This window comes from Protopterus annectens, chromosome 4.part1 (assembly GCF_019279795.1).
Source record: "Protopterus annectens isolate FY-2018-M chromosome 4.part1, PAN1.0, whole genome shotgun sequence".
Lineage (NCBI taxonomy): Eukaryota > Metazoa > Chordata > Ceratodontiformes > Protopteridae > Protopterus > Protopterus annectens.
The window spans coordinates 143,062,510-143,088,328 of record NC_056734.1 but is presented as its reverse complement, the minus strand read 5'-3'; the positions used below and the strand labels follow the sequence as shown (position 1 = coordinate 143,088,328).

Genomic DNA, 25,819 nt, shown 5'->3' with positions numbered 1-25,819 from the left:
CACACTCCAGGGATCTAAACCTTGTCATCACAATAAACAAAACATGCTGGAGGGATAGGTTCCTGACGCAGAGACTCCCCAGACTCTGGAATAGATTGCCCATACATGTCAAGCAGAGTGCCTCTTTGGACCTCTTCAAGAGGAACCTTGACGATTGGATGGGAGAAAGGAAATTCACCCCAGGGATCACGTCAGTTGCCCTGCTAGACAGGGGTCCAGGAAAGTAAATAATGTGGGAAGAAATAGCCAGGGAATTGTTATGGCTAGGCTTGTATAGGCCCTAGGGCTGATAGTCTAGTACCAACCTATGAACCTATGAACCTATTTTGGTTTATGGCAGTAGTAAAGGAAAGGAGGGCTGAGGTGGTGCTGTGGTGTGGCCTGAAACCATGCTGGGAGTCGGATAGTAAGTTATTCTGTGAAAGGTATTGCATTAGTTGCTTGTGTACACATTTCTCCATTATTTTGGCTAGTGGGTAAAGAATGGCAATGGGTCTATAGTTGGATATGTCTGAGGAGCTACCACCTTTATGGAGTGGGATGACGTGAGATATTTTCCAGAGGGAGGGGATAGCATTTTCGGATAGGGTTCTGTTGTTGAGGATAGATATGGGATATGCAATGGCATCTGCAGCTATTTGCAGGTACTCTTCAGGGAGGAGGTCAGCAGCGAGGGTGATAGGTTTTAGATTTTTTAGAAGTGTTTTGATAAAACTAGTGGATATTGGTTGGAAGCCAAATTCCGGGTGATTAATAGGTAGATTAGGCATGAAGTTAGAGGGGGTTAGTTGATTTGCTAGGGATTGGATTGTTTCAGTGAAAGTTATTAAAGGTGCTAGCTATTGTCTCTGGGGAGCTATGGGTGTAGTTAGCTGGGGTTGGGGTGGTGGAGTGACCTGGACAAAGTAGTTGATTTAAGCCTGCCCAGAACTTTTGAGGGTTGTTGTGGTGTTTTTGTAGGAGATTTTGGTAGAAGCTTTTTTTATCCAGTAAAATAGATTTTTTTGTATAATTCCTGAGTTGACGATATTTTAGATGGTCAAGTGGGGCTTTGGTTGTTCCCCAGTCTGGCCCAGGCTCTGTTTCTAGTTTTGATTTTTGCTTTGGTATCTTTTGTGAGCCATGGTACTGTATTTGATCTAGTTTTTATTGTACGTGCTGGAGCATGGGAATCAAGGATACTTAGGAATTTAGTGTTAAAGTGATCTATGGCCTCCTCTAATGTTAGATTTTTTAGTTTTGACCAGTCAACTGCTTTTAGTTCATTTTGGAATATAGCAGCATCAAGGTTGTTCCTGTTTCTAAATGTTTTATATTTGGGCTAGTGAGGGTTTCCCGCCTTATGTTTTATGATATAGGTTAGACAATGGTCACTGAGGTCATCAGGGAGAGTACCAGCTATGTACAGTTAAGGTTGGTTATTAACTAGGATCCAGTCTAGAATACTTTCCTTGTTGGTTGGTTTGTTTATCCTAGTGGGAGAGGTTATGGTCTGTTTAAACCCAGATAAGTTTATATGAGTGGGGGGGGGGGGTGGTCGGAGAAGCAGGGGTGCCAGTCGCTGTTAAAATCACCAAGAACTATAGTTTCTTGGGGATAGGTAGTGGACAACCAGTAAAGGAGATCTTCTAGGGTATTTAGGTTGTTGCCTGGTGGAATGTATGCACAGACGATGTTCAAGTGTTTCTTTTGGTTAATCTGTAGCTTGGGTATGAGGAGTTCCGCGTTATTGAATTGGAGAGGTTGAATCGTGTCTCTATTAACGGTTAGAGTATTTTTGTAAAGGACTGCTATCCCACCTCCTTTCCTTGTAGCATGGTCTAACCGGTGAATATTGTATCCTGGAGGTAGTATCTCATTGTCAGTAGTACTGAGTTTTAGTCAGGTTTCCGTAAGACACATAATGTCTGGGGAGTGGGTTGCTAGGATGGCGTGTAAGTTGGGAATCTTATTGTTAATACTTCTAGTATTTAGGTGAAATGCTAAGAGGGAACTAGTGGGAATATTCATGGGTAGCTTGACTGTGGGGGTTGTGTTAGGGGAGTGGAGGTTCTTGGGTGTGGGTGGGCTGGGGTTGGGATGAATGTCTCCATGTGTTATAAGGTTATAGTGACAGGATATTCTGAGCTTTAGGAGTTTGTTTATAAGCTTTATATAGTCTTTTTCTTTAGGATTATGTTTTGTGGCTGTACAGGGGTGGAATTTTATGGAGGGTGGTATATGTGGTGTGCAGGGGAAGGTAAAGTGTATGGTGTTATGTGTGAAGTCATGGGTGTCTGTTTGACCATTTGGGTAGTGAATACCATGGTCAAGTGTTTGTTCATAGGCAGTGAGATGGTAAAATAGATACAGTATAGGCATTTGGGTAATTAGTGTTTTTTTGCTTGTTTGCATTTTGATAGGGGGCGAGCCAAATTTGATGGCTGACTGTGCTAACAGGGTGTGGAAGAATGAGAGAGAAGGAAATGGGTTAAGGGGGCAGGGTTGGTCAATGATGTGTGAGGTGCTGATTGGTACTTAGCAGGACGGGAGTGGAAAGGTAGTGGCAAAGTCTGCTTTAAATTTAGCACTAGTGGGGGCGGGTGCAATTTGGGGGCAGGGAGGGGAGTGGAGCAAGACTAGAGCAGCGAGGGCGAGTGGAGCGGGGCTAACACTGACTCTGAGAGTTACCTTGGGCTTTTGGTTTGGTTTGTATGATTGTATGTAAGCAGTGTTGTTGGCTGTACTTTAATTTGTTTTATTCTTTTTTAATTGTACACCAATTTTTAGGCTAATTTTAATTGGATCCTAGAGATAAACCAGCAAATGTAGTCAATAAGGAGGGAGCGAAATTACTTTACCAAATTAAAAAGTAAATGCTTGGGACTGGAACACTGTGTGAGTGTAAGTCTGATTCAAAGTAGTATAGCCCAATCTTACTTTTCCACTTGAGCTTAACTGTGAACTTTAGGAAAGTTAGCCCTAGAACCAACCTTTCTTTGGTGCTCCTCAGATGGCTTCTGGACATCTCCATCATGATGATGTTTCTAGTTGTAGGTAAGATCAGCTTTTGAAAACTTGTTTCCAATCTCTGACAAATCCTAAAATGAACTCAGCAAGAGAGATCTTGAAGGTTGAGTTAGAGATTGGCATGATGATTAAGGTGTTTACCTTGGAGACAAGAAGTATAGGGTTTGATTCTCCCCAAGGGAAATTTGCTATGCTTAAAATGGCCCAAAAGGGCTGTTAGCCTAGTACTTACCCAAGAAAGCCTTAAAATTCATAACATCGACAATTCTAGTTATTGCACTTGCCAGACTTTGCATGATAAAAATTCAGTGGCACCTGAAATTGATTTGAGCACAGCACTGTCTTCTGTCCTTTCTAATCTCTTTCTTGCATTTTGTGAAGAAAGACTTTTTTTGGTGAATCAACCAGGTAATTATCAATCCTGTGGTCCCTTTTCTCATCCTAACCCCCCTCCCCCCAGCAGACAGTGGCAATGGATGCCTCTAATTTTTCTTGGAGATCCTATTCAAAAGGGGTCAAAATCCAGAGAAGTTGGTCAACACAAGACAAAAAGAAGCATATAAACATCAAACAGATAATGGCTGTATTTTACGCCCTTTGAGCCGTGCATCATCTTTGAAACACAGTGACAGATTTGTAATAAATCAGAAAACAGAGGTTAGCAAAGCCTTTTCCCTTCTGCAGACTTGCTATGATAGTCTGAGAGCTGCCACCTTGGTCTGAGAAAATAAGTATCATATTGGTAATTTTTCCATTACTCCATCATCAAATTATGGTGTATAAAGTATAATCCCATAACCATACCATATATCTGAAAAAATACCATCTTAGGTAAAGTCATTTTTGTCAGCTATAAATTCAGATATTGTCTTTGAAACTCCAAACTACTGCCCAATCACATCAATTCCATCTCAATGTTTAATATCGTCATGCAGGTTTACAACACCACATGTAACCTACATACAACCTTCTTGCCCTTAAAGGCTTTCAGTTTTATGTAGACAGTCAAAGCATACTTTATAAATCAATTCACATTTCTTACAAAAAGTTTAGCATATTACTTATGGCTATCCTTATTTGTAAAAGGCTTTTAATGCCAGAAATAATTGGACACCCTATCAGATTAGATATTAAGTTATTAACTTTTGGAAATCTGTAAAAACTTGATAAAACAGTATCCTGAACACTGAAATCTTACATTTGTTTCTCTGCCAGCAATCCTTGTTCCACATAATGTTCCTAGATGTCGAATACATTACATATGTTCTTTAAAGAATCTTCTGATATTTGAAATTAAAATTTTTCGTTGTTGAAAATTCTCTAACAAATACTCAGTAACTGTTCTTCTGTCACAGTAACAATACATCCACCACAACTTCTTTATTTATACTGTTTCTGAGTTTTTCAACTAATATATAAAAAGTCACAATACATCCTCCCCTACTGCTTGTTTTATACTATTTCTAAGTTTTCAACTTGCGTAGAGTCATTCTGTAGATTTTAAGTTATAATGTCATCATATATTAAAAGGTATTTGACTATTTTCTTATCTCCAGTGTTACTTTTGCAGAAAACGTGTGGATAATGTGGATGAAAAAAATGCGAAATTAAATTATATTTTAAAGATGAATTGCATAATTGACTGACTATATGCTCGTATGTTAACTCAGGTCTTGTGGAATTTATTAAGTTGACAAGTTTTCAGTTTCACATTTATTTTATACATCAACTCCTTTTAAACCAGTAGCTCTAGTTTCAAAATAAAAATTCAAATGTAAATTTCTAAGAGCCAAACAAAACTTTAATATACTGCTTAATTCTGGGAAAGAAGTGGGAATGAATTTAAGTACGTTAATGCAGAGCAGTGTGGCTCAAATACATGATACTGAGACAAGTTAATAGCATTAGATACATAAGTTTTACTCACTGTCTCTTGTTTTGGCATTTTCTTCCCTTTGTGAATTTTCTAGTTGTGATTGTTGCTTATGACTCCCCTACAATATTAATACTTTGGGTTTGATTTATATATTTCCTACATTATTCCCACTTTCTGAAACACTGGGATCATAGGAAAAGCTGACGGATCACATAGCTACTGAACATAAGATACTGGAATGGCTCTGTGTGTTTTCATGATTGAGAGACATACTTTTTCCTTTGATTTCTCATTATCTTTTATCATTTATAGAAACTATTAGTACTAAAATACTTGAAATCTCTGTTGTTTTATGTGCCTGTGCTATGCTAGCTTCTTGTGTTTTTATGTGCAGAACTTCAGTCTGTTTCTTCCCAGTGAGTCAAGAAAGGAATGGCAGAAGAAACATATCATATTGGAGATTACTAAGGTTTGCTAGAAGGATAAAAACTCAAAATAAAGACAAACTGAGAATCTGAAGATCTTGACTTAGGAAAACTAATAGACTTTGGATGGCTTTGTGATCTTTAACTGCCTTGGCTATTCATGTTTCTACTATATCTTTTATAAACTTTGTCAGTAATAAACTGAATGTTTAAAACCAGAAACAATTATCCTGTGATATATACCTAAATAATAACTGTCCTATGGTTTGTCAATTCTGTTCCATTGGGTGTTGTTTGACACAAATGTCGAAGTCACTTAAGGCATCATTGTAAATGGAATTAATTCAAACTGGCTTTGCCAAATTACATGCATTGCTGTTTTGACATTTGTAAATGCTGTAATTAGTTTTTTGAGCTGTTTTGTCGTCTACTTTGTGGTTACACAATTGTCTTTTTAATTCAGTTGGCATCAACATTTTTTGTCACTGCAGAATGTTGTTAATCTGATTTAATATATAGTCTGGAGTTACTTTCTAATTTCAGAAATAAATATTGATTAGTAACATATTCCTTTAATGACAAAAATTAAAACTAAATACAGCTAAATTGGGCATTCTTTAAAAAAATAACAAGTTTGCACATGAAAAAACATCAAATAAATATGTCAGAGTTTAAAGAACATATTCAAAAATAAAAAAACAGAATGTTTATGTTAAATTTTAAGTATAAAGTTTTACCTATGGACTTGTCTTTTGAGTATATTTCTGATATCAGAAGTGCAGAAGACTTAAATTTAGTATCTACGTTTTTATTGAATAGGAGCCAAAGGACATGAAGGCGCACCTGGAAGAAAAGGTCCCAAAGGGAAATCTAGTATCCCTGTGTTTGATCCTGGCATGAGAGGTTTCATTTTTACTCGTCACAGCCAAACAACACAAGTGCCAACATGCCCTCACAAGACTTCACAGATTTACAGTGGCTATTCATTGCTTCATGTTCAAGGAAATGCTAAAACAAATGGGCAAGATTTAGGTACAAAATGTTCATTTTCTACAGTATTTACCTGATATACAAAATCATCATCTTCATGTCAGTTTCAAGAGAACAAACACTTATAATGAAATTCAGTATTGTACACACAACACACACCCATGCACACGTACTCACACACTCAGGTACGCATATATATGAACATACATACAAGCAGATGTGTGTACAAACACACACACACACACACACACACACACAAACAAGAGTTGTGTAATATATCCATATTATAAACATGGTTTTCATGCATTTAGTCAAGGAGCAGTTGTTTGGAAACTAACCACTCAAACACAGCTGGTCAGAGTTATATATTTGTTATGGCACTTTATGATTATTATTTGTGTGAGACCATTTTGTAGTTTAATGCTGAGTTTCTCCTTTCACAGCTGTTGTGTGACTTTGGAGTTAGTATATGTAAGTTACAGGGGTGTTGAGAATATAGGGGGCTTTTGGCACTCTAAACTGCTTCTGTATATAGAGATCTGCTCAAAATTCTGACAGTTGGAAGCATGGAGGGCATTCTTTTGCTTTGATAAGCTGGTCATATCCTTCACAGGATAAACTCCAAATTGCTTAGGCTACTGGAACAGTGCTTTATTACGACAGCTACTGTTATGTTTTCTTACACAGCTATACTTTTTTGATCAATTGTAATCAAATAATAGTTTGTCAAGTGATCATGCCTTGATCATTTGTACGGGAAACTATATACAGCCACATTACATCTTCTAACTAATATATAAGCTCAATTACCATCTGCTCAAGTCTCATGTAGTTGACTGATTGCCCATTTACATAGCTGCATGCAGAGCAAGCAGAATATAGGCAATATAATAAAATAGCCTTCTGCGGGACTGTGAGCTCAGTTACCATCTGCTCAAGTCTCATATAGTTGTCTGATTGCCCATTTACACAGATGCTTGCATATCAAGCAGAAAATAGGCAATACAATAAAGCAGCATCTCTGCAGGCCTCCCTGCACTCCCTTAGCATGCGAATTTCCCCCCACACTGAATATAAACTGCCTCCAAGGTCATGCGAGTTTACAGCAACACCACACACTCAATATATACTGCCTCCAAGGTCATACAAGTTTACCCCAACATCGCACCCTCAATATATACTGCCTCCAAGGTCATGCAAGCTTACAGCAACACTGCACACCCAATATACACTGCCTGCAAGGTCATGTGAGTTTACTGCAACACCACAAACGCAATATATACTGCCTCCAAGCTCATGCAAGTTTACCCCAACATCACACCCTCAATATATACTGCCTCCAAGGTCATGCAAGTTTACAGCAACACTGCACACCCTCAATATATACTGCCTCCAAGGTCACAGACATTCAGGGAAATTATATTTAGAGGCTAGGGCTGTTTACATTTCAAATCAGCATGCAAGTGAATACCCAAGCAAACATTTTTCTGTGAGCAGTTAGCATATAAGCAGCTTAAAACAAATAGCTATAGCAGAACCACACACACACACACACACACACACATATATATATATATATATATATATATATATATATATATATATATATATATATATGTGTGTATGTATATATATATATATATATATATATATATATATATATATATATATATATATATATATATATATATATATATATATGAGTGTACTTCAAAATTTTGATGAAAAAAACATTGAACATCAAACTAATACCAAAGGATTGAAATTGAATATAGCAAAAAAGAAATTTGCAGGGGCACCCCATGTGGGTGACTCTGGCCCCCACACCCCCTGCTAATTACATATACTAAAGCTGATATTGCACAGCAGTGGGAAAATGGTAATTATACAGTGACCCCCCCCATTCATATTCCAAAACATGCACGCTGATTGATCAGTGTGCCTGTTGTAAATCAGACTTATACATTAGTACAAGTCTTTTTTTTGTGTGTGTGTTACAGCAACGGAGAACAGAAGAGCTCCGTTGCTGTAATCTTGCTATGTTAAATGGGTTTAACATAGCAAGATAGCTTAAAAAAAAGCAACAGAGATCTTCCTTTCTCCGTTGCTTTTTTTAAAGCTGTCTCGCTATGTTAAATGGGTTTAACATAGCGAGACAGCTTAAAAAAAAACAATGGAGAAAGGAAGATCTCCATTGCTTTTTTTAAAGCTATCTCACTATGTTAAACTCCTTTAACATAGCGAGACACGTTTTAAAAGGCAACAGAGATCTTGCTTTTTCCGTTGCTTCCACACACAGCTCTGATGTACTGCATAAGCATACGCATGCGCAGTCCATCAGAACTGCCACAGAATACCAGACAGCTGCAGAAGGGCAGCATGGAGGTATTATACAATGTCATTATTTAAGAAAAGTAAGTATTTTTTTTCTTAAATAATGTCATTGTATAATAGCAATAGCCCACTTCTGGGTGTGGGTAATGCTGAATTTACCCATGGTTGTCTTTGTTTGGCCACTCAGGCATTGCCCTCGTGACCAAACCACACCAACCGTGGGTAAATCCAGCATTACCCACACCCAGGCATGGGTTATTGCTTAAATATCTACTCCCCACTGTACTATGACTTTCCACAAAGTAATGCCTGCATTCTGCAATCATATAATTCTATCACCATTACGGACATTTAGTATCATGTGCATTCGACTACATGGGGTTCATATACATATAAATACATTTATATGTGTGTGTGTGTGTGTGTGTGTGTGTGTGTGTGTGTGTGTGCGTGCGTGCGTGCGTGCGTGCGTGTGTGTGTGTGTGTGTATTTAGAACTGTGTATATGTGTTTGTTACCTAGCATCTTAAACATATATGTTTAAAATCACCTCAGAAGTTAAGTAGAATAGAAAACTGTATGAAACAGCTCACTGATAAGAACCTTTGAAAAATACCTAGTTTCAACAGAAAGTTTAAGCACACAATGTTATTACTACATTACATTAAACTAAATGTGAAACAGTAATTCAAGCTACATAACAATTAAAAAACAGATAAATGGAATACCTAAGCATCTCTGTCAGATGATGCAAGAAAAAATCAAAGATGCACATATGTATAAGTATATATGTGTGCGCACACACACACACACACACACACACACACACACACACACACACACACACACACACACACACACGCACACACACACAGATCTATATTCCTACATACATATCCACAGACTATTATCTAGCTATCTATAAAAGTTGAGCATAAAAATGCTGTTTTGTAAATACACATGGAAATTAACTATTTTTCTAAAGCCAAGAGAAAAAAAGAACATCCTTTGAAATTAAAAGAAAGTATAGCAAAACAATCAGGAAAAACACAAAAACATTTTCTAAGTAAAATAATGCTCTCTGTTGTGGGTATTATAAGGAAATTGACCTCCCAGGAGTGGGGGGGGGGCTTCTTTGTCTGTCTGTCTGCTGTGTGAAACCTCACAATATCCCATTGGTTTTAGTGGTTTTGCTGTTTTGTGTTTTGACTTTATGTGGTCAATGTTCTAAAGCTTTCAATATTGTGAATGTATTCTGATAAAATATGTATCAAGTGCACTGTGTAAATACATCTTTATTTATCTATACTCCTGTCACTTCATCAGCATATACCTTACATCACACCATTTAGCACATGATCAACAGTTTATTCATACCCTTGACACATCATCATTGTAGAATAAGTGGAATGCAAAAATCTGCCAACCTACCGAAAGTCTTGGTAACATGCCAAACACAATGGCCACACTTCCTGGAGTTACAGTCCTTCAACAGCAGTAGTAGTTTTACAGACAACATATACCCTACATCTAGTGTAGATTTCGAGGGTAAACACTTACATATGGAGAAAGTATAATATTACTGGGAGGGGTGCCACCTGCAATAACAGTGGTGGGTATGATGTGCTGTTTAGGGTGTTGTTATGCTTGTATGTATGGCCACAGGGGTCACTGCTGTGCAGCAGTGTACACCATGTTTTACTGTACCACCAGAAAGGGAATGGTTACTGAGGGGTACTTGCGGTTACTGTGGTGTGCTGTGCTGTGTTATGCAGAAGACTAGTTCTGTAGCACAGTCACCCTTACTCCACAATATCTGTTACTAGTGACATTCCCTTCTTTAAAACATTCCTTAGGTGTATCCTGCTGCATAATGAAAGAGCTTCACAGAGTTCCTGTGGCTACAAGAAATCATCAGCAAACTCTGCTTACAGAGCAAATGTGCTGGAGGCATTGTTTATTTCAGATTTTCTTCTGTTTATATGGCTTGTTGCTACTTAGGTTAGATCAGTATCATTTACTTGTTTTTATTGGGTCCACGTGTACCTGTCTGTCATGTGAGGTATCCAAAAAGCTAGTAAAATTCCAATAACCAGTTATATTTATACTACTCACTAAAACCTAGCGGAAAAGTTTACACATTGCACAAACAAAAAAGAGACAGAGACAGCCATAAACACAAACCAGACAACCTAAAACAATGCACCTAAACCAAATCTATCTTTAGTTTAATTTAGAAATGACAAATAAAATACAAAAATGAAACATAAACCACATTTCTCATTCACTGCAATGAAACAAATGTAACTTTACACATTGTACTCACAAAAAAGAAACATCCATTACCCCCAGAAAAACCTAGCCAGCATAAATCAACCCCTGAATCCTAGAACTTAGGTTATGTTAAAATGTTAAATAAAAGAAACAAAAATGTCAGCTGAAACAAAGACTACATTTCCCATTCAGCTGGCAGTTGGTATAATAATTAGGATGCTTACCTCACAAAGGGTACAGGGTTTGATTCTGTCTTTTGAGGGAAATTAGCTAGGCATAAAATGGCCCAGAAGGACAATTAACCTAGTACTTACCTAGGAACCTGAAATGCAGCATTAACTTTATACACTTCACACATGAAATCCACACATACAACCAACCCTGAAACCATTGCTTACCCAAAGCAGACATGAATCACGGTATATTAGAACAAAATTGTAATAAGAAAACACGACATAATTATCCAGTCAAAAAATGACACTGCCAGTCAAACATACAATTACAATTGTCTAACTAAAAATAAAGTAACTAAAATTATAAGTAAACAATAAAACTAGCAATAATTAACATCACTAAAGTAGTACAACACATCAAATAAACCAACAGTCACTTCAGAAAACAACAATATTGTTTGCCTTTGTAAGTGCAGGAGATAAAAATGCTCACAAGACTGCCCATTCAGTAAAACTAACACAGACTGCATAAAGTCCTATTCAGTAGAAACTTAGGTAATTACTATAAGCCAGGGAAATCAGTAGGAAACACTTAAAAACAAAGAAAAAAATAATTATTGGAATATATATGGGTTATGGTTTGTATCATACATAAATTAACTTTTACTCTGATTAGGGAATTTGGTTGGTCTGAAATGCATTCCTTAAACATTTTTCATAGGTCACAACCCAGACCCCAATAACCCAATGTGTTCATAGATAGAAAGATAGCTAACTATACATGTGTACATGCATATACACACAAAAACAAACACACACACACACACACACACACACACACGCAAACAAACACACGCACACATGCACACACACACACACACACACACACACACACACACACACACACACACACACACACACACACACCAGTGAGGGTACATGAAGTATGATGCTTCAGCAATTTGAGGGGAGATTACACAAAAATGCCTGAATGTAGGAAGCCATACCCCACTTCTTATGAAAAGGAACAAACAGGTGCCAAAAAGGGGACAGACATCTGTATCTCAGAGAGAGTGAGAGAGAGAGAGAGAGAGGGGCAAACAGAGCTTGAGAGGAAATGGCCTATAAACCTGTGATGGAGGCATACTGACAAAAACAAGCCAACTGGAAAAACACAAAGGTAGACAAGAAACTGCTAACCAGTGTCTTTGTATGTCCTGTAGAACACACTGATTTGTTAAGGGTGGAGCATTCTTCCTCAATGGAAAATGGGCCATGAAGGCTTGAGACATTATAGAAACTTGATGAAATGGTGAAGGAAGGTAAACATGTTCTCAATGAATTAATAATTCTCCAGGATATATCTATATATATCTCAACAAATTAATAATTCCCCAAGATGCACACACACACACACACACACACACACACACACACACACACACACACACACACACACACACACACATATAAGCACAACAGCATGGAGTCTTTTAATTCTGAGACAACAAATTCAGACTATGTACAAATAACTTTTATCTGTCTGTGAATTTTTCAAAAATGTTATGAACTGGAGCTAATAGTAATAGAAGTCGGTAGCCTTCTTGTTAATTAATATTCATAAGATGCATTACATTTAAATTTCTACAGTTTTGAGGATCACTTGCAGCAGAAAAAGTTGTAGCAACAGTGAGTAGTAACCGAAATATGGTCAGTGGATGTAAATAAAATCTGTGCTGCTTAGAAGAGTTTTCCAGTGTTACTTCTGTGTTACACATGCCTGTTCTCTATCGATTTATGACTCAACATAGCTACACTTTTTGTCTAATGCAGAGGATCTTGACTCCCATCACTAAAGGTAGGTCTTTTTTCTCAGTTAACAATGACGCCCAAAATAAATTCATTTGGAGAACTCATGCCCTATTCCCCAACTGCAAGTTGCCTTTTCACCTTCTTTTTTGTATCACTGAGATCACAGTTGCCTTGTTTCATATCATCATTTTCCCTTCCATACAACACAGTGAAAATACCTGTTCTCCTCCTTACAAACGGCAACTAATTTATGCCACAAGCTCACAGCTTTGGGACCTGTCATACTAAGAAATTATATGCATGTAGCAGGCAGATATGTACAGAAACTATTTCTAGTATAATCTATAACTGATCAAATTTAAAAATAGAAAGTAGCTACTTATAAAGAAATGAAGTAAATTGATAGTTTGGCAACCACATTTGCTAATGTATTTACATATGCATGTATGTATGGTATTTATTTATTAACTTTTACCATATGATTAAAATAATATTTCTCCCTCTCACTGTCTGTTCTGTTTTTGATGTTAGTGTATAGCAGACCATTATGAACCACATCATTTTGTTAGTATTATACTGATTATTGGCAGCTGTCTGCAGTGATTCTCTACAACCCCATTTGTGCACTGTACTAGCAGTGATGAATGTCAATTTGTTTGTATTACAGGGACTATTGGCAGCTGTCTGCAGTGATTCTCCATGACCCCATTTGTGTACTGTACTAGCAGTGATGAATGTCATTTTGTTTGTATTATAGGAACTATTGGCAGCTGTCTGCAGCGATTCTCCACAACCCCATTTGTGCACTGTACTAGCAGTGATGAATGTCATTTTTTTTTTGTATTATAGGGACTGTTGGCAGCTGTCTGCAGTGATTCTGCACAACCCCATTTGTGTTCTGTACTAGCAGTGATGCATGTCATTTTGTTTGTATTATAGGGACTATTGGCAGCTGTCTGCAGTGATTCTACATGACCCCATTTGTGTACTGTACTAGCAGTGATGAATGTCATTTTGTTTGTATTATAGGAACTATTGGCAGCTGTCTGCAGCGATTCTCCACAACCCCATTTGTGCACTGTACTAGCAGTGATGAATGTCATTTTTTTTTGTATTATAGGGACTGTTGGCAGCTGTCTGCAGTGATTCTGCACAACCCCATTTGTGTTCTGTACTAGCAGTGATGCATGTCATTTTGTTTGTATTATAGGGACTATTGGCAGCTGTCTGCAGTGATTCTCCATGACCCCATTTGTGTACTGTACTAGCAGTGATGAATGTCATTTTTTTTTTGTATTATAGGGACTATTGGCAGCTGTCTGCAGCGATTCTCCACAACCCCATTTGTGTACTGTACTAGCAGTGATGAATGTCATTTTGCTTCCCACAATGATTATTCCTTTTGGCTTTCCACTGCACAACCATGGAGTATGGGCATGGATCCCATTTCTGGCAGAGATATACAACCATATATTAGCAGGTAAAGCAAATTATAATGTATAAGATATACATTAGTTTAATTAGAGTTATTTGTAGGGTATCAAATTGGCACAGTGGTTTCACTTAGTGTTTTGATTTATTCCCACATTTCAAGTGCATTCTATAGCTGAATTGTCTAACTTGTCTATAGATGTATTTGCCATGTATAAGTGAATGTGTGGGAGTGTGCTGCATTGGGTCATCACCCTTTTCATGATTAGTTTTGCAGCCCTGTGCCAAGGAGTCCATGGACAGGCTCAGCCCCCCCCCCCGACACAGAAGAGGCTTAAGCAGATAATCCAAAAATGAATGAACCTTGTTTGTAGTTTAAGGGCAGCATCACAAATTATGGTCATATTTCAAGGTCGTAATTTTCTGAGGACTGTTTTATCAGTCTATATCTATCCTTCCATATACATGACTGAAGGCCATAATGTTATTTGTATGAGGTCCCTTGAAATGGGCTGAAGTGAGCCAACAGGGAGTGTATAACAGGAATTTCCAAAGCAGAGAGTTTCAAGTAGGAGATCAAGTTTTATTTCTGTTCCCTGAAAAGTAGTTTCTTGCTGAGTGGCAGGGACCTTATGAGGTCGTTGAACAAATAAATAAAGTTAATAACAAAGTTAGACAACCAGGAAGGATATGAGCTGATCAACTATATCATGTAAATGTTCTAAAACCCTGAAAAGAAGCACAAGTAAATGTAGTAAACATGATGCACTATAGCAGAAAGCATGGCAAAGAAAACTGTGAATTGTAATCTCTTCATTGGTAGCAGAAACAAAAAATTCTTTCTAGCTTGAAAAGAAGAAAGTACAGTAGCTTTTCCTGAGGAATTAAGAAGTAAGAACAAGTCATATTGAGCACCATAAAGAAACAGTCCTAGAGCCAAAATGCAAACTAAGGCCCTACTGACTTAACAGAAGCACAAAAGGAAGTGGGTCGAAAGGAGAGATAAAAGGTGGTAAAAAGAGGTATTGTTGAACAATCCACTAGTAACTGTTATTGCCCTATTGTCTTGGTTCCAAAACCTGGTGACATGATCTGGTTATTTAATAATTTCAAGAAGATTAACAATATCTCTAAGTTTGATATGTACCCATGTCTAGCATGGACAAGCTGGTGAAAAGGTTAAAGAATAATAGATTTTTCACCACTTTAGACCTCAGAAAAGGGTAATGGCAAATCTCCTTAGCAAACAAGTCTAAAAAAAAATAACAGCTTTCTCCACAGACAATGGATTCTTTCTGCATACAGCTTTACTGTTTGGACTCCAGACATGTTATAAAGACTGATGGACAGAGTGCTAAATCCTTATCAAGAATATGATGTACCCTACCTAGATGATACTGTCATCCATTCCGAAGACTGGGGTTCCTATGTACCCAAGGTACAGGCAATACTTAGGTCACTGAAGCAAGCAGTGCTTACTATTAATGACCCTAAGTTTAAAAAAAGGATGACCCATGTGAGGAACCTCAGTGGTAGAACCATGGTTAATAAATCCACCAAAATAAAAAAGCTATAGCTGTTAGGAACTGCTACATTACTCAAACCAGGAAGCAAGTAAGGACCTTCTTTGGATAGGGGGGTACTAATGGAAGATTATTCCACAGTTTACCTTGATACCGTGCTCCCTTACCAACTTCACTAAGGGTCAGTTGCTGTAATTGGAGAGTTGGATTCCTGAGGCTTAGGAAACTTTCAAAAGCTTCATCAGTGCACCTGTACAGAGTTAGTTCATAGGTTCATAGGTAGGTACTAGGCTATCTGCCCAAGGGCATTTATAAGCCTAGCCAGAGTGTGTCGGCTTTCGCCACCCCATTGAATAATTAACTCATCCTCTGTCAAGCAAAGCTAATGAAATAATCCCGGGGGTGAATTTTCTGTTACCCATCCACTCATCAAGGTTTCTCTTGAAGAGTGTTAGTGAGGGGCTCTGCCTGATGTAATGTGGAATTTTGTTCCAAAGCACGGGGAGTCTCTGTGACAGGAATCTATCCCTCCAGCATGTTCTATTTATTGTTGTGGCGAGGTTTAGCTCACTAGAGCGCGTGGCTCACAGTGACTTGGATTTCTTTAGGTGGAGCATGTCCATCAATTCTGAGTTGGACATTGTTTTGTAAGTCAGGCAGAGATCACCTCTGGGTAAGTGATATGCCACTGAGTACAGCCAGAGTTTTTTCAGCCGGGCTGCATAGTACATATGTTTGAGACCAGTAATCCTCCTGATGAGGTACTTTTGTGGTCTTTTTTTGTGTTGGAAGTGTCTTGTGAGGTACATCCCAAATGGGGCATTGTAGTCTATGATGGGTCTAATGAGTGACGAGTAGAGGGGCACTATAACCTCTTTCTTTCTAGATGTGAACCCTTTAGTAATTAGATGGGCCACATAGAAGGATTTCCTAACTACTTTGGCAATATGATTGTCAAAGGAGAGATTACTATCTACCTGGTTCCCCAGATCTCTTACTACTTCTTCTGTATTAAGGGGGCTGCCATCTATGTGGTAATTCGTGGGTGTGTTGTTTTTCCCATACGGGATGACTATGCATTTTTTTGGCATTTAGCTTGAGGCCATGACTTTGACACCAGGTGTCCATCTCAATAAGGCCCTTTTGGAGGATGTCTGTGTCAGCTGGAGAGTCAATTATGGCCCCCAGTTTGCAGTCATCGGTGAACTTGGTTAGCCATAGTCCTCCTGTGTTTGCCTGTACTCCTGAGAAGTATATGCTGAACAGTAGGGGTCCCAGGACCGAGCCTTGCGGACACCACTTGTGACTGGCTTAGAGTCAGACCTGGAGCCCGCTATTCTTACCGTGTGAGTTCTGTCTGTAAGCCAGTTGGCAACCCATCTCGTGACATAGGGTTTATGTTCAGGGTGGTGTGTTTTTCTTTAATACTCGTGTGGGGAATGGTGTTGAAAGCCTTGGCAAGGTCAAGGTAGGCTGTGTGAACCATCTTTCCCTCATCTATGGTCTTGGTGACTGTCTCGAAGAAGTCAACCAAGTTTAATAGGCATGATCTGCCCTTAACAAAGCCAAACTGGGTTGGGTCAAGTTTTTGGCGGTTCTCAATGTCTTTGTTAATGAGTTCCATGATGATGCGCTCCATAGCCTTGCAGACCAGGCTAGTCAGGCTCATGGGGCGATAGTTACCAGGGTCAGTTGTGGCCCCTCCTTTGTGGAGAGGAATAACCGTTACTGTGCACCATTCTATGGGCATGTAGCCTGTGGAGAGGCTGAGGTTGAACAGCGTGTTTAGGTGGGGGGTTAGTTCATTCTGTAGTTCGTGCAAGACGCAGCCTGGGACACCATCTGGTCCCATTGACGCTGTGTTTTTGGCTTTTGAAAGGACTGTTTTCACCTGTGCATCTGTGATTTTTGGGACACTACACTTTTCCGGTATTGTTGTGGGCCCTTTTGGAGGTGAGAGGGGGTGAAGTTTGCACTGAATCTATTTGCCAGGATGTTGGCAATATCAGTAGATTCAGTATATTTTGTGCTATTGTGCACTAGTTCAGTGCATATTATCTGCAGATTCTTAGCATAGCTAAAGAAGGCTTTGTGATTATCTTTTGAATCCTTGGCTATTTTTCTTTTGAAGTTAGCCTTGGATGATTTCATGAGGGACCTCAGTTTCTTACTGATACTGATCAGGGATGTCTTTCCTTCTTGGGATTTGCTTTTTTTCTGAACTAGTTTCCTCCTTCTGTTGTATAGCCTGTTTATTGCAAGGGTCCACCAAGCTGGTTTCCTTCTCTTAGAGGAGTGAGTCTTGGTTTTGCTAGGGATGGCACAATCCATGCATCCTTGTAGGTGCTCATAGAGTGCATTTGTAAAGGTTCCTGCATCTTGGGCAGCATTATCCTTTAGCATGGGGGGCTGTGAAACTTACCACTTCTGTCTTAAGTAAGGTGAAGTTTGCTTTAGAAAAGTTTTTTACTGTGGTTTCCTTAGTTGCGGGTGATGGGGGGTGTGGACATCCAGAGTGATTAGTTTATGGTCTGATCTAACCAGTGATGGGTTGACCTCCAGTGTAGAACACCTGTCACCCATGTTGGTGATGACCAGGTCCAATATGTTTTCACCTATGGTAGGTGAGTTTACCAGCTGATCCAGGGCATTTGAGTTGATGAATTCCAGGAAGCACTAGGCCTGGGAAGTTTTACTCTAGTAGTTTTCCCAGTGAATGGTAGGGTAATTGAAATTGCCCAATATCAGGGTGTTTGGTAGGACCTTCATGTTTTCCAGTGTCTCCAGAAAGGTGGAGTGGTGGTCCTGGGTCATGGAGGGTGATCTGTAGCAGACCAGAATTTGCATTGCAGATTTGCCTGATGTTAGTTGCACATGGATGATCTCAGAGGTATCATGCTGCGCCACTAACCTGGAGGTGTAGGTATCCTTGATGAATATGGATACACCCCCTCCTTTTGTGTCTCAGTCCGTGTTCTGTGGCCGAAACGTGTGTTATGAGTTGTAGCCCGGTAGTGCTGGTGTGCTCTCTGGAGGCTTGAACCTGGTTTCAGTTACTGCACAGATGTCGATGTTCTCCATACTGAGGAGTGCTTCGAGCACATGCGTTTTGAGATTTAAACTCCTGGCACTGAGTAGCATAAATCCATATAACACAAGAGGCCAGCATATGCAGCATTTAGATACTTTATTGAAATATATTTATAAATTAAGGCATCTAATGCCACATGTACATGATAAACAATTCTTTTCTTGGCCAGTATTCAAAAGCCTAGGGGTGACAGGTGCAAGCCATCTCTTGTGAAGCAATGCGGCTAGTCGAGCATGTCGTCCCAGGCTGACAGACACTGGATCCCCTTTGAGTGACACCAGAAGCTTAGCCAATTGTTGAAATTGATCATTTTTTCTTTATACTGAGGTATCATTCTTGGTGAGGGCAGGATGCTACTCAGGGTCAGGGTCATACCAGCCTGGGCTACATGATCAGAGAGCTCTTCCATGTCTCTTTTCATGTAGTCCAGGGAGGTATGTCTCAGGTCATTCACACCAACATGAACAATGACAAAGTCATATTTGTACTTGTTCTGGAGTGACCCAAGTGCTTGTGCTATGTGTCAGATTCTGACTCCCGACAGGCAGCTAACAGTAACCTTCGGCTTGTCCAGCCTAGTGAGTGGGACATCAGTGTGCCTGACTATAGAGTCACCTATTACTAGTTATGTCAGGTATGTTACTTTAGCTTAAGGGCTGTGATTATGCGGCACACTGATTTTGTGTTTTATGTGTTGTCTGGTTTGTGACAGGAGGTGCAGGTTGTTTGGGTGTCTGCTTTGGAGGTCTCTGATGCTTTTGCATGTGTTATGCCACCTGACTTCTCTAGACCTTACATTGTCTATAAAGACTTCTCAAAGGCTGGTTTAGGGTCTGTGCTGACACAGAAAGTAAGCAACAAGGAGGATGTTAGCATAACAAAAAATTAAATAAGAATGAAGCTAAATATTCCACCATTGGGAATGTTTAGTTATTAAGTGGGCCTTATGCTCTCTGCAGCATTACCTACTAGACATAGAGTTTACCATATTCTCAACTCATGCCCCTCACAGTGACATTATCAAGAAAAAGAAGGAAATGTCAAGCTGCATAGGTGGGCCCTTGTATTACACCTGTTCCTTTTCCAGGTGCAGCATAACCCACAGGTACTCTGCCACAGTGTAGTCAGTCTGTCCTAGGTCCAAAGTCAATCCAGTTTGTTTAACACTGGTGGGCTTTAGCTCGGGGGGGGGGTCTGGAGCTATTGTGGTGGCTCTACTAGGTTTCTACAAAAGGTGAGCCATGCAGACAGTGGAATGGTAGCTTTTGTTATCATGGCACTGAATTATTGACCAAACAGGGAATACTAAAAATTTGGCAGTACTTAGGAAGGAGAGCATAAATTTGGGAACATTGAGGCAGGGTATTGGGATCTGACTGTTTAAGCTAGAATGTTTTGAATGCAGATCACCATACAGAGTGTAAATGGGATATTTACCACTTTACTCACTGTAGTGCAATCTCAGAGTTGGTATATTTAATTAGCAGGAGTTGTGGGGGGTCTTGGGGGCTTACCCCCCTGAAAAACTTTTTTTTTGGATATTTTAGGTTTCAGTCTTTTGGGATCTTTTGTTTCTTCAAGATTTTGAAGAACACTGATATATATGTTTTTCTGTAGCAGCAATTGAAAATTGGACACTTTTGAAATATTCCTGCTTGGAGTTATTGGCAATAGACATTGTCTTGCTGAACCATTTGCCTTTGTCTGAAGTTGCTATAAGAATGTGAAGTGCATAGAATTTCATGTTAATCCACAGGAGTGTAATGTGCATTTAGGTTTTGGTGTGGAACTGTAATTAAAATACAATTAACTGTTCCAACTGGTGTCATAGTTGGGTCTTTGCTATTATAAACTACAGATGCATGTTGTCCTTTCAGTATAACAACAGTTGTGCATATCTTACAGATGTACCGTGTGTGAAGCTCCTTCAATGGTAATAGCTGTCCATAGCCAGACTGCTTCAATTCCTGACTGCCCCCAACACTGGATGCCACTCTGGAGAGGTTACTCTTTTGTAATGGTGAGTAACAGATTTATTTCTTTAATGAAGCAAGTACCCGGGTATATTCATTTCATTCTTTCTTTGTATCTGAAATAGTGTTCCACTTTACTAACAAATGTAAGCAAATATAGTTACCACCATATTTTCCTAAACTACTGCCTACATATGTCTGCATATGAAATACAGTACTTTAAATTATATAGAAGGCATAGATTTCAAGCTTCAGTAATGATGTCAGGAGTTTGCACTGGTCTACATTCTAGTATGAACGAAAAGCCACCAGCCAGATGAATAGATCCAATTTAATAACGAAACGAGACTTTTACAGCCAAATAAACAAACTTTTAAAACACCAAAAAAACACAGCCAAAAACAAATATATGTAAGCGCTTTCGTTTAAAAGTTTTAAACTTCCTCAGACAAAAGACTCTATTACATCACTTCCTTTTTTATGGCGGTACCCTATTGGACTGGTTTATAATTCGCCTATGCATATGGAACTGTTACAGCTGTTTGATCATAGTGGTAAGGATTTACTTAATATATTAATTAAGTATAACCAGATAGAAATAGATAAATTGATATCGCAGCTCAATGAGCTTGATAAAACGATCAGAACAGACGGTTCTTTTGATACAGTTCAATATGATATGATTAGAATATACAATAGTATTGATCAATACATTATTAAATTAAAAAATGGTAAAACAGAAAAAATTGAAAGATACATCAAACAATATGCAAACGGGATAGCTTATCCTAGACCACCAGGAGGACATAATAGAAAAGCCAAAACTTATTTTTCGAACCAAGTTCATAGATCTGACCCTGCAGGAGAAGGTCAATATGATAGTAACTTGCAAAATGACTTGGTATATGATGATGAATACCCTGAATTAAGACGTTCTGAGAAGCTCAAAAATAAAATTCCTTATGGTAATTAACAACCAGTGAGGTTTCAAGGAGCCAGGCCGAAAGACAAAAAATGGAGAACTTGATTAAGCAGAATGGTACTAGTATTGATGAGAATGGACATGGAACATTTATGAAAGAACTTAGCGGTAATTCACAAAACAAGTTGCGACAAGTTATCGTAAATAGTTCTGGTGACGTTAAAGTTTATAATTTTACTCAAATTGAATTTAATTATGAAGTTGCAGATTTGCTGTCAGAAGGTTTTTCATTTGTTCCCTCTCATGCATTTGATTTTACTTCAACTGTTATTGATATGAAATTGTTTCTGAGGAAGATTAATTTTTCATTAATGTATCAGGACTCAATTTATAATGGACCACATAAGTTTAATATTTCAAGTATTTATAACCCCCCCCCCTTGCATCCTAAGCTTTTATTATATAAGAAGATGTGTGAAAACCAGTTAAGGAACCTAGATAAAATTAATAAAAAGATGGAATATCCCTCAAATTTAAATAAGAAGGAATTAGAAATTTTAAAAAGTTTACAGAAAGCTAATATAAGAATAATGAAACCAGACAAGGGGGGAGGAGTAGTCATAATGGATAAAGATTTATATAATAAGAAAATGGAGTTGATTTTAAATACAGATACTTATGAACAGGTATCTTTGAATGAATTGAATTGTGCGTATAAAAAGATTTTTTTACAGATTAATGATATGTTTTTAGATAAACGGATAGATATTGATTTATTTAATTATTTAAATATTTTAACACCTAGGATTTCTGTTTTTTTTGGGAATCCTAAGATGCATAAAAATATAGAAGATCCCCCTATGCGCCCTCTAGTGTATGGGAGAGATTCCGTTACGTCAGCATGCGCCAAATATGTGGATTATGAATTTAAAAAAGTAATAATGAAGGAAGAATATATCTGCAAGGATTCTTGGATATTTTTAAAACATATGAATCAAATATTGTTTGATGCTAAAGATGTCTTGGTAACAATTGACATATGCGACCTATATACAGTAATTCCCCAAGATTTAGGGCTTCAATGGATTAGCAAAATTTTATTTGAATTTTCTTTTGAACAAGATTTAAATAATCTTTTAATTGAGTTAATTGAAATTGTATTAAATAATAATTATATAAAATTTAATGATCAGTATTATATTCAAAGAAAAGGTATAGCTATGGGGTCTTCGTGTGGGGGGACTTAGGCAAATTTAGTTATGATGTTTTGGGAACAGAAGTTTGTATTTAATAGTAAATATTACAGTTATATTAAATCATATCACCATTTTCAGGATGATATCTGTTTAGTTTAGAGAGAGAATATTGAGATTTTAAATGAATTTTTAAATTATATTAATGAAACCACAAACTTTTTTAAATTTACGTGGAATATTGATTTAGATAAAATGAATTATTTAGATATTAATTTGGTTAAAGATTATGAAGAAGAAGCATATATCTCCCTAATTTATAGGAAAAAAACTTATTCCAATGGCTTCCTTCATTATACTAGCGCACATCCTGACCACCAGAAAAGATCTGTAATTAAAGGCCAGTTGGTGAGAGCTGCTCGGATTATTACAAAATTCTCAGATTTTATAAATGAATGTGAACATTTAAAGCAGATATTTTTAAATAAAGAATATCCTATGTGGTTAATAGATAAATTAATTTTGGAAATTAATCAAAAAAGAAAAAATGGTTATTTTAAACCAATTTTGGAAATTAAAAGTGAATTAGTCGAGGAAGGTTTTAGTAAGGTAGATGTAGGTAGTACTGGGGATAGAGGGAATAATAAAAGTTTAGATACATGTAGTAGATATAAGAACAGTAAATATGAAGAATTTCCAAAAGCTCTGGTTATTACTTTTACACAAGACTACCAAATTTTGAAAGAAGTATTTAACACTAATTGGGAAATTTTAACCGGAGATATTTTATGTAAAAAACATATAAGCCAATCTCCGATGATAGTATATAGAAAAGGAAAATGTTTTAAGGATTTATTAAATTCTAATAATAATATAGGAATAGGAGAAAAAGTGAAGAAAAGAAATTATAAATGTGGAGCTTGTAAATGGTGTTTCAAAATTCAAGAAGGTGATAGTTTTATTATACGTGATAAAAAGTATCACATTAAAAAGAAATTTAATTGTAAGTCCAGAGCAGTAGTGTATCTTGCAAGATGTAATTCCTGTACTGCCTTTTACATAGGTAAGACTGAAAGAATGTTCACACAGAGAATTTATGAGCATGAATATGCTATAAAAAATAAGAAATTGAATAATGCGCTAACAAAACGTATTAATGAATGCAATAATCATAAATTTTATTACATAGCGATAGATCAAGTGAAAATAGAAGAAAGGACCCCTTGGAACTTAATTCTGGAAGAAAGAGAATTGATCTGGCAAATAAAATTACAAGCCGATTTTGTGCCAGGTTTAAATGAAAGAAGTTCCATAGGGCCAATTTTAAAATTAAAGGAATTAACTTGTAATAAAATTAGAGACTAGTATACCATTGAATTTAAAGTATTTTAAGATTTTTGAATTATTATGGAGGAAGCCATATATTATAAACAATATAGTTAATAATATAGTAATATATTCAAGATAAAAACATTTTTAAATCATATTATATGAATTTAATTATTTATAATTTGTTATAGGAGTTAATATTTATTGTTATATATAAATTAATTAATATTAAATAAGTGATATGTGGAATATTTAATTATAGATTTTAAGAGATTAGGTAAAGTTTGGGTTCCATTATATATATATATATATATATATAAAAATTAAGAATTGATGTATGGTTTTGTATTGTTTTTTAAAATAATGTATATATTTTAGGATGTAAATGATTGTATTTAGTTATAGGTTTATCCATTATGGTTTGAATATTCTATGAGTTTGGCATTTAGAAATTTTATTTCCCACTTTTCTGCAACTGAGCATGCTCCAAATTGAATTAGATTTTGGCACACTTTTTTGAATTATCAGAAGTTTATAAAAGGAAGTGATGTAATAGAGTCTTTTGTCTGAGGAAGTTTATAACTTTTAAACGAAAGCGCTTACATATATCTGTTTTTGGCGGTGTTTTTTGGTGTTTTAAAAGTTCGTTTATTTGGCTGTATAAGTCTCGTTTCGTTATTAAATTGGATTTATTCATCTCGCTGGTGGCTTTTCATTCATATTTGCTCATCAGTTTGGTCATTTTTTATCATGTCTACATTCTAGTATGTTACACATACAGAAAAAAATGGCATTGCATAGGAAATTAAATGATGATGTTTTATAACCAAGTAACTTTTAGAAAATTTGTTTTGTCCTTGTGGTGTGTTTGTATATTTCAGATGCTGTGCAATGTAAAGGTTGCATTGAGTTACTTTTATATACTTTTACCAGCCCCTCCCAAAGAAATCTTCCATGCATGTTAAAAAAACTCATACTTTGAGCTACATAAACCCCTCTAAATTTCAGAGCCTTGCAGTAAAAACCTGTTAACCAGGCATCATTCAGTTGTCTGATGGATGAGTCAGTGAACCATTATTTCACCTCACCCTGCTTTGAAACAAAAAGTGATATACATTGGGAGTTTTGCTGTTTTACCCTAACATTAAAGAATTAGGGTACACAGGATGCAGCCCTGTCCATAAAGGGTACAAGGCAAACTTTGCCATGCATTTACTACAGTTATAATACTAGTTTTATGTTATAACCAAATACATTTTATTTATGATGAATGGTATTTAATTAATAAATATGTGAGAAAATAAGATTTTTGAGTTTTCTGCTTTACCAGAATTGATGGCATGTACTTTCCACATTACCAATAATTAGGATTGAGTATAAGTTGTAATGGAGAAAAAATAAGTATACAGTAGCCAGTATTTACACTCTTAGGTTACTACGGTGGGGGGGGGGGGCTAATACTTGC

General features: G+C 37.2%; 1 protein-coding gene across 2 annotated transcripts in view; it reads left to right on the top strand.

Annotated features, from left to right (window-relative positions):
* LOC122800784 (collagen alpha-3(IV) chain-like) overlaps positions 1–25,819 on the top strand; it is a 1,680,215-nt gene that overhangs the window by 1,591,706 nt on the left and 62,690 nt on the right. Inside the window, exons 48-50 of one of the 2 annotated variants that reach the window (XM_044070045.1) lie at positions 6,130–6,342; positions 14,195–14,372; positions 20,843–20,957. In XM_044070045.1, the coding sequence (XP_043925980.1) occupies positions 6,130–6,342; positions 14,195–14,372; positions 20,843–20,957 (506 nt within the window). Of the gene's footprint in view, positions 1–6,129; positions 6,343–13,559; positions 13,638–14,194; positions 14,373–20,842; positions 20,958–25,819 lie in introns of those variants that run through there. The other variant, XM_044070046.1, reaches the window with a different exon arrangement.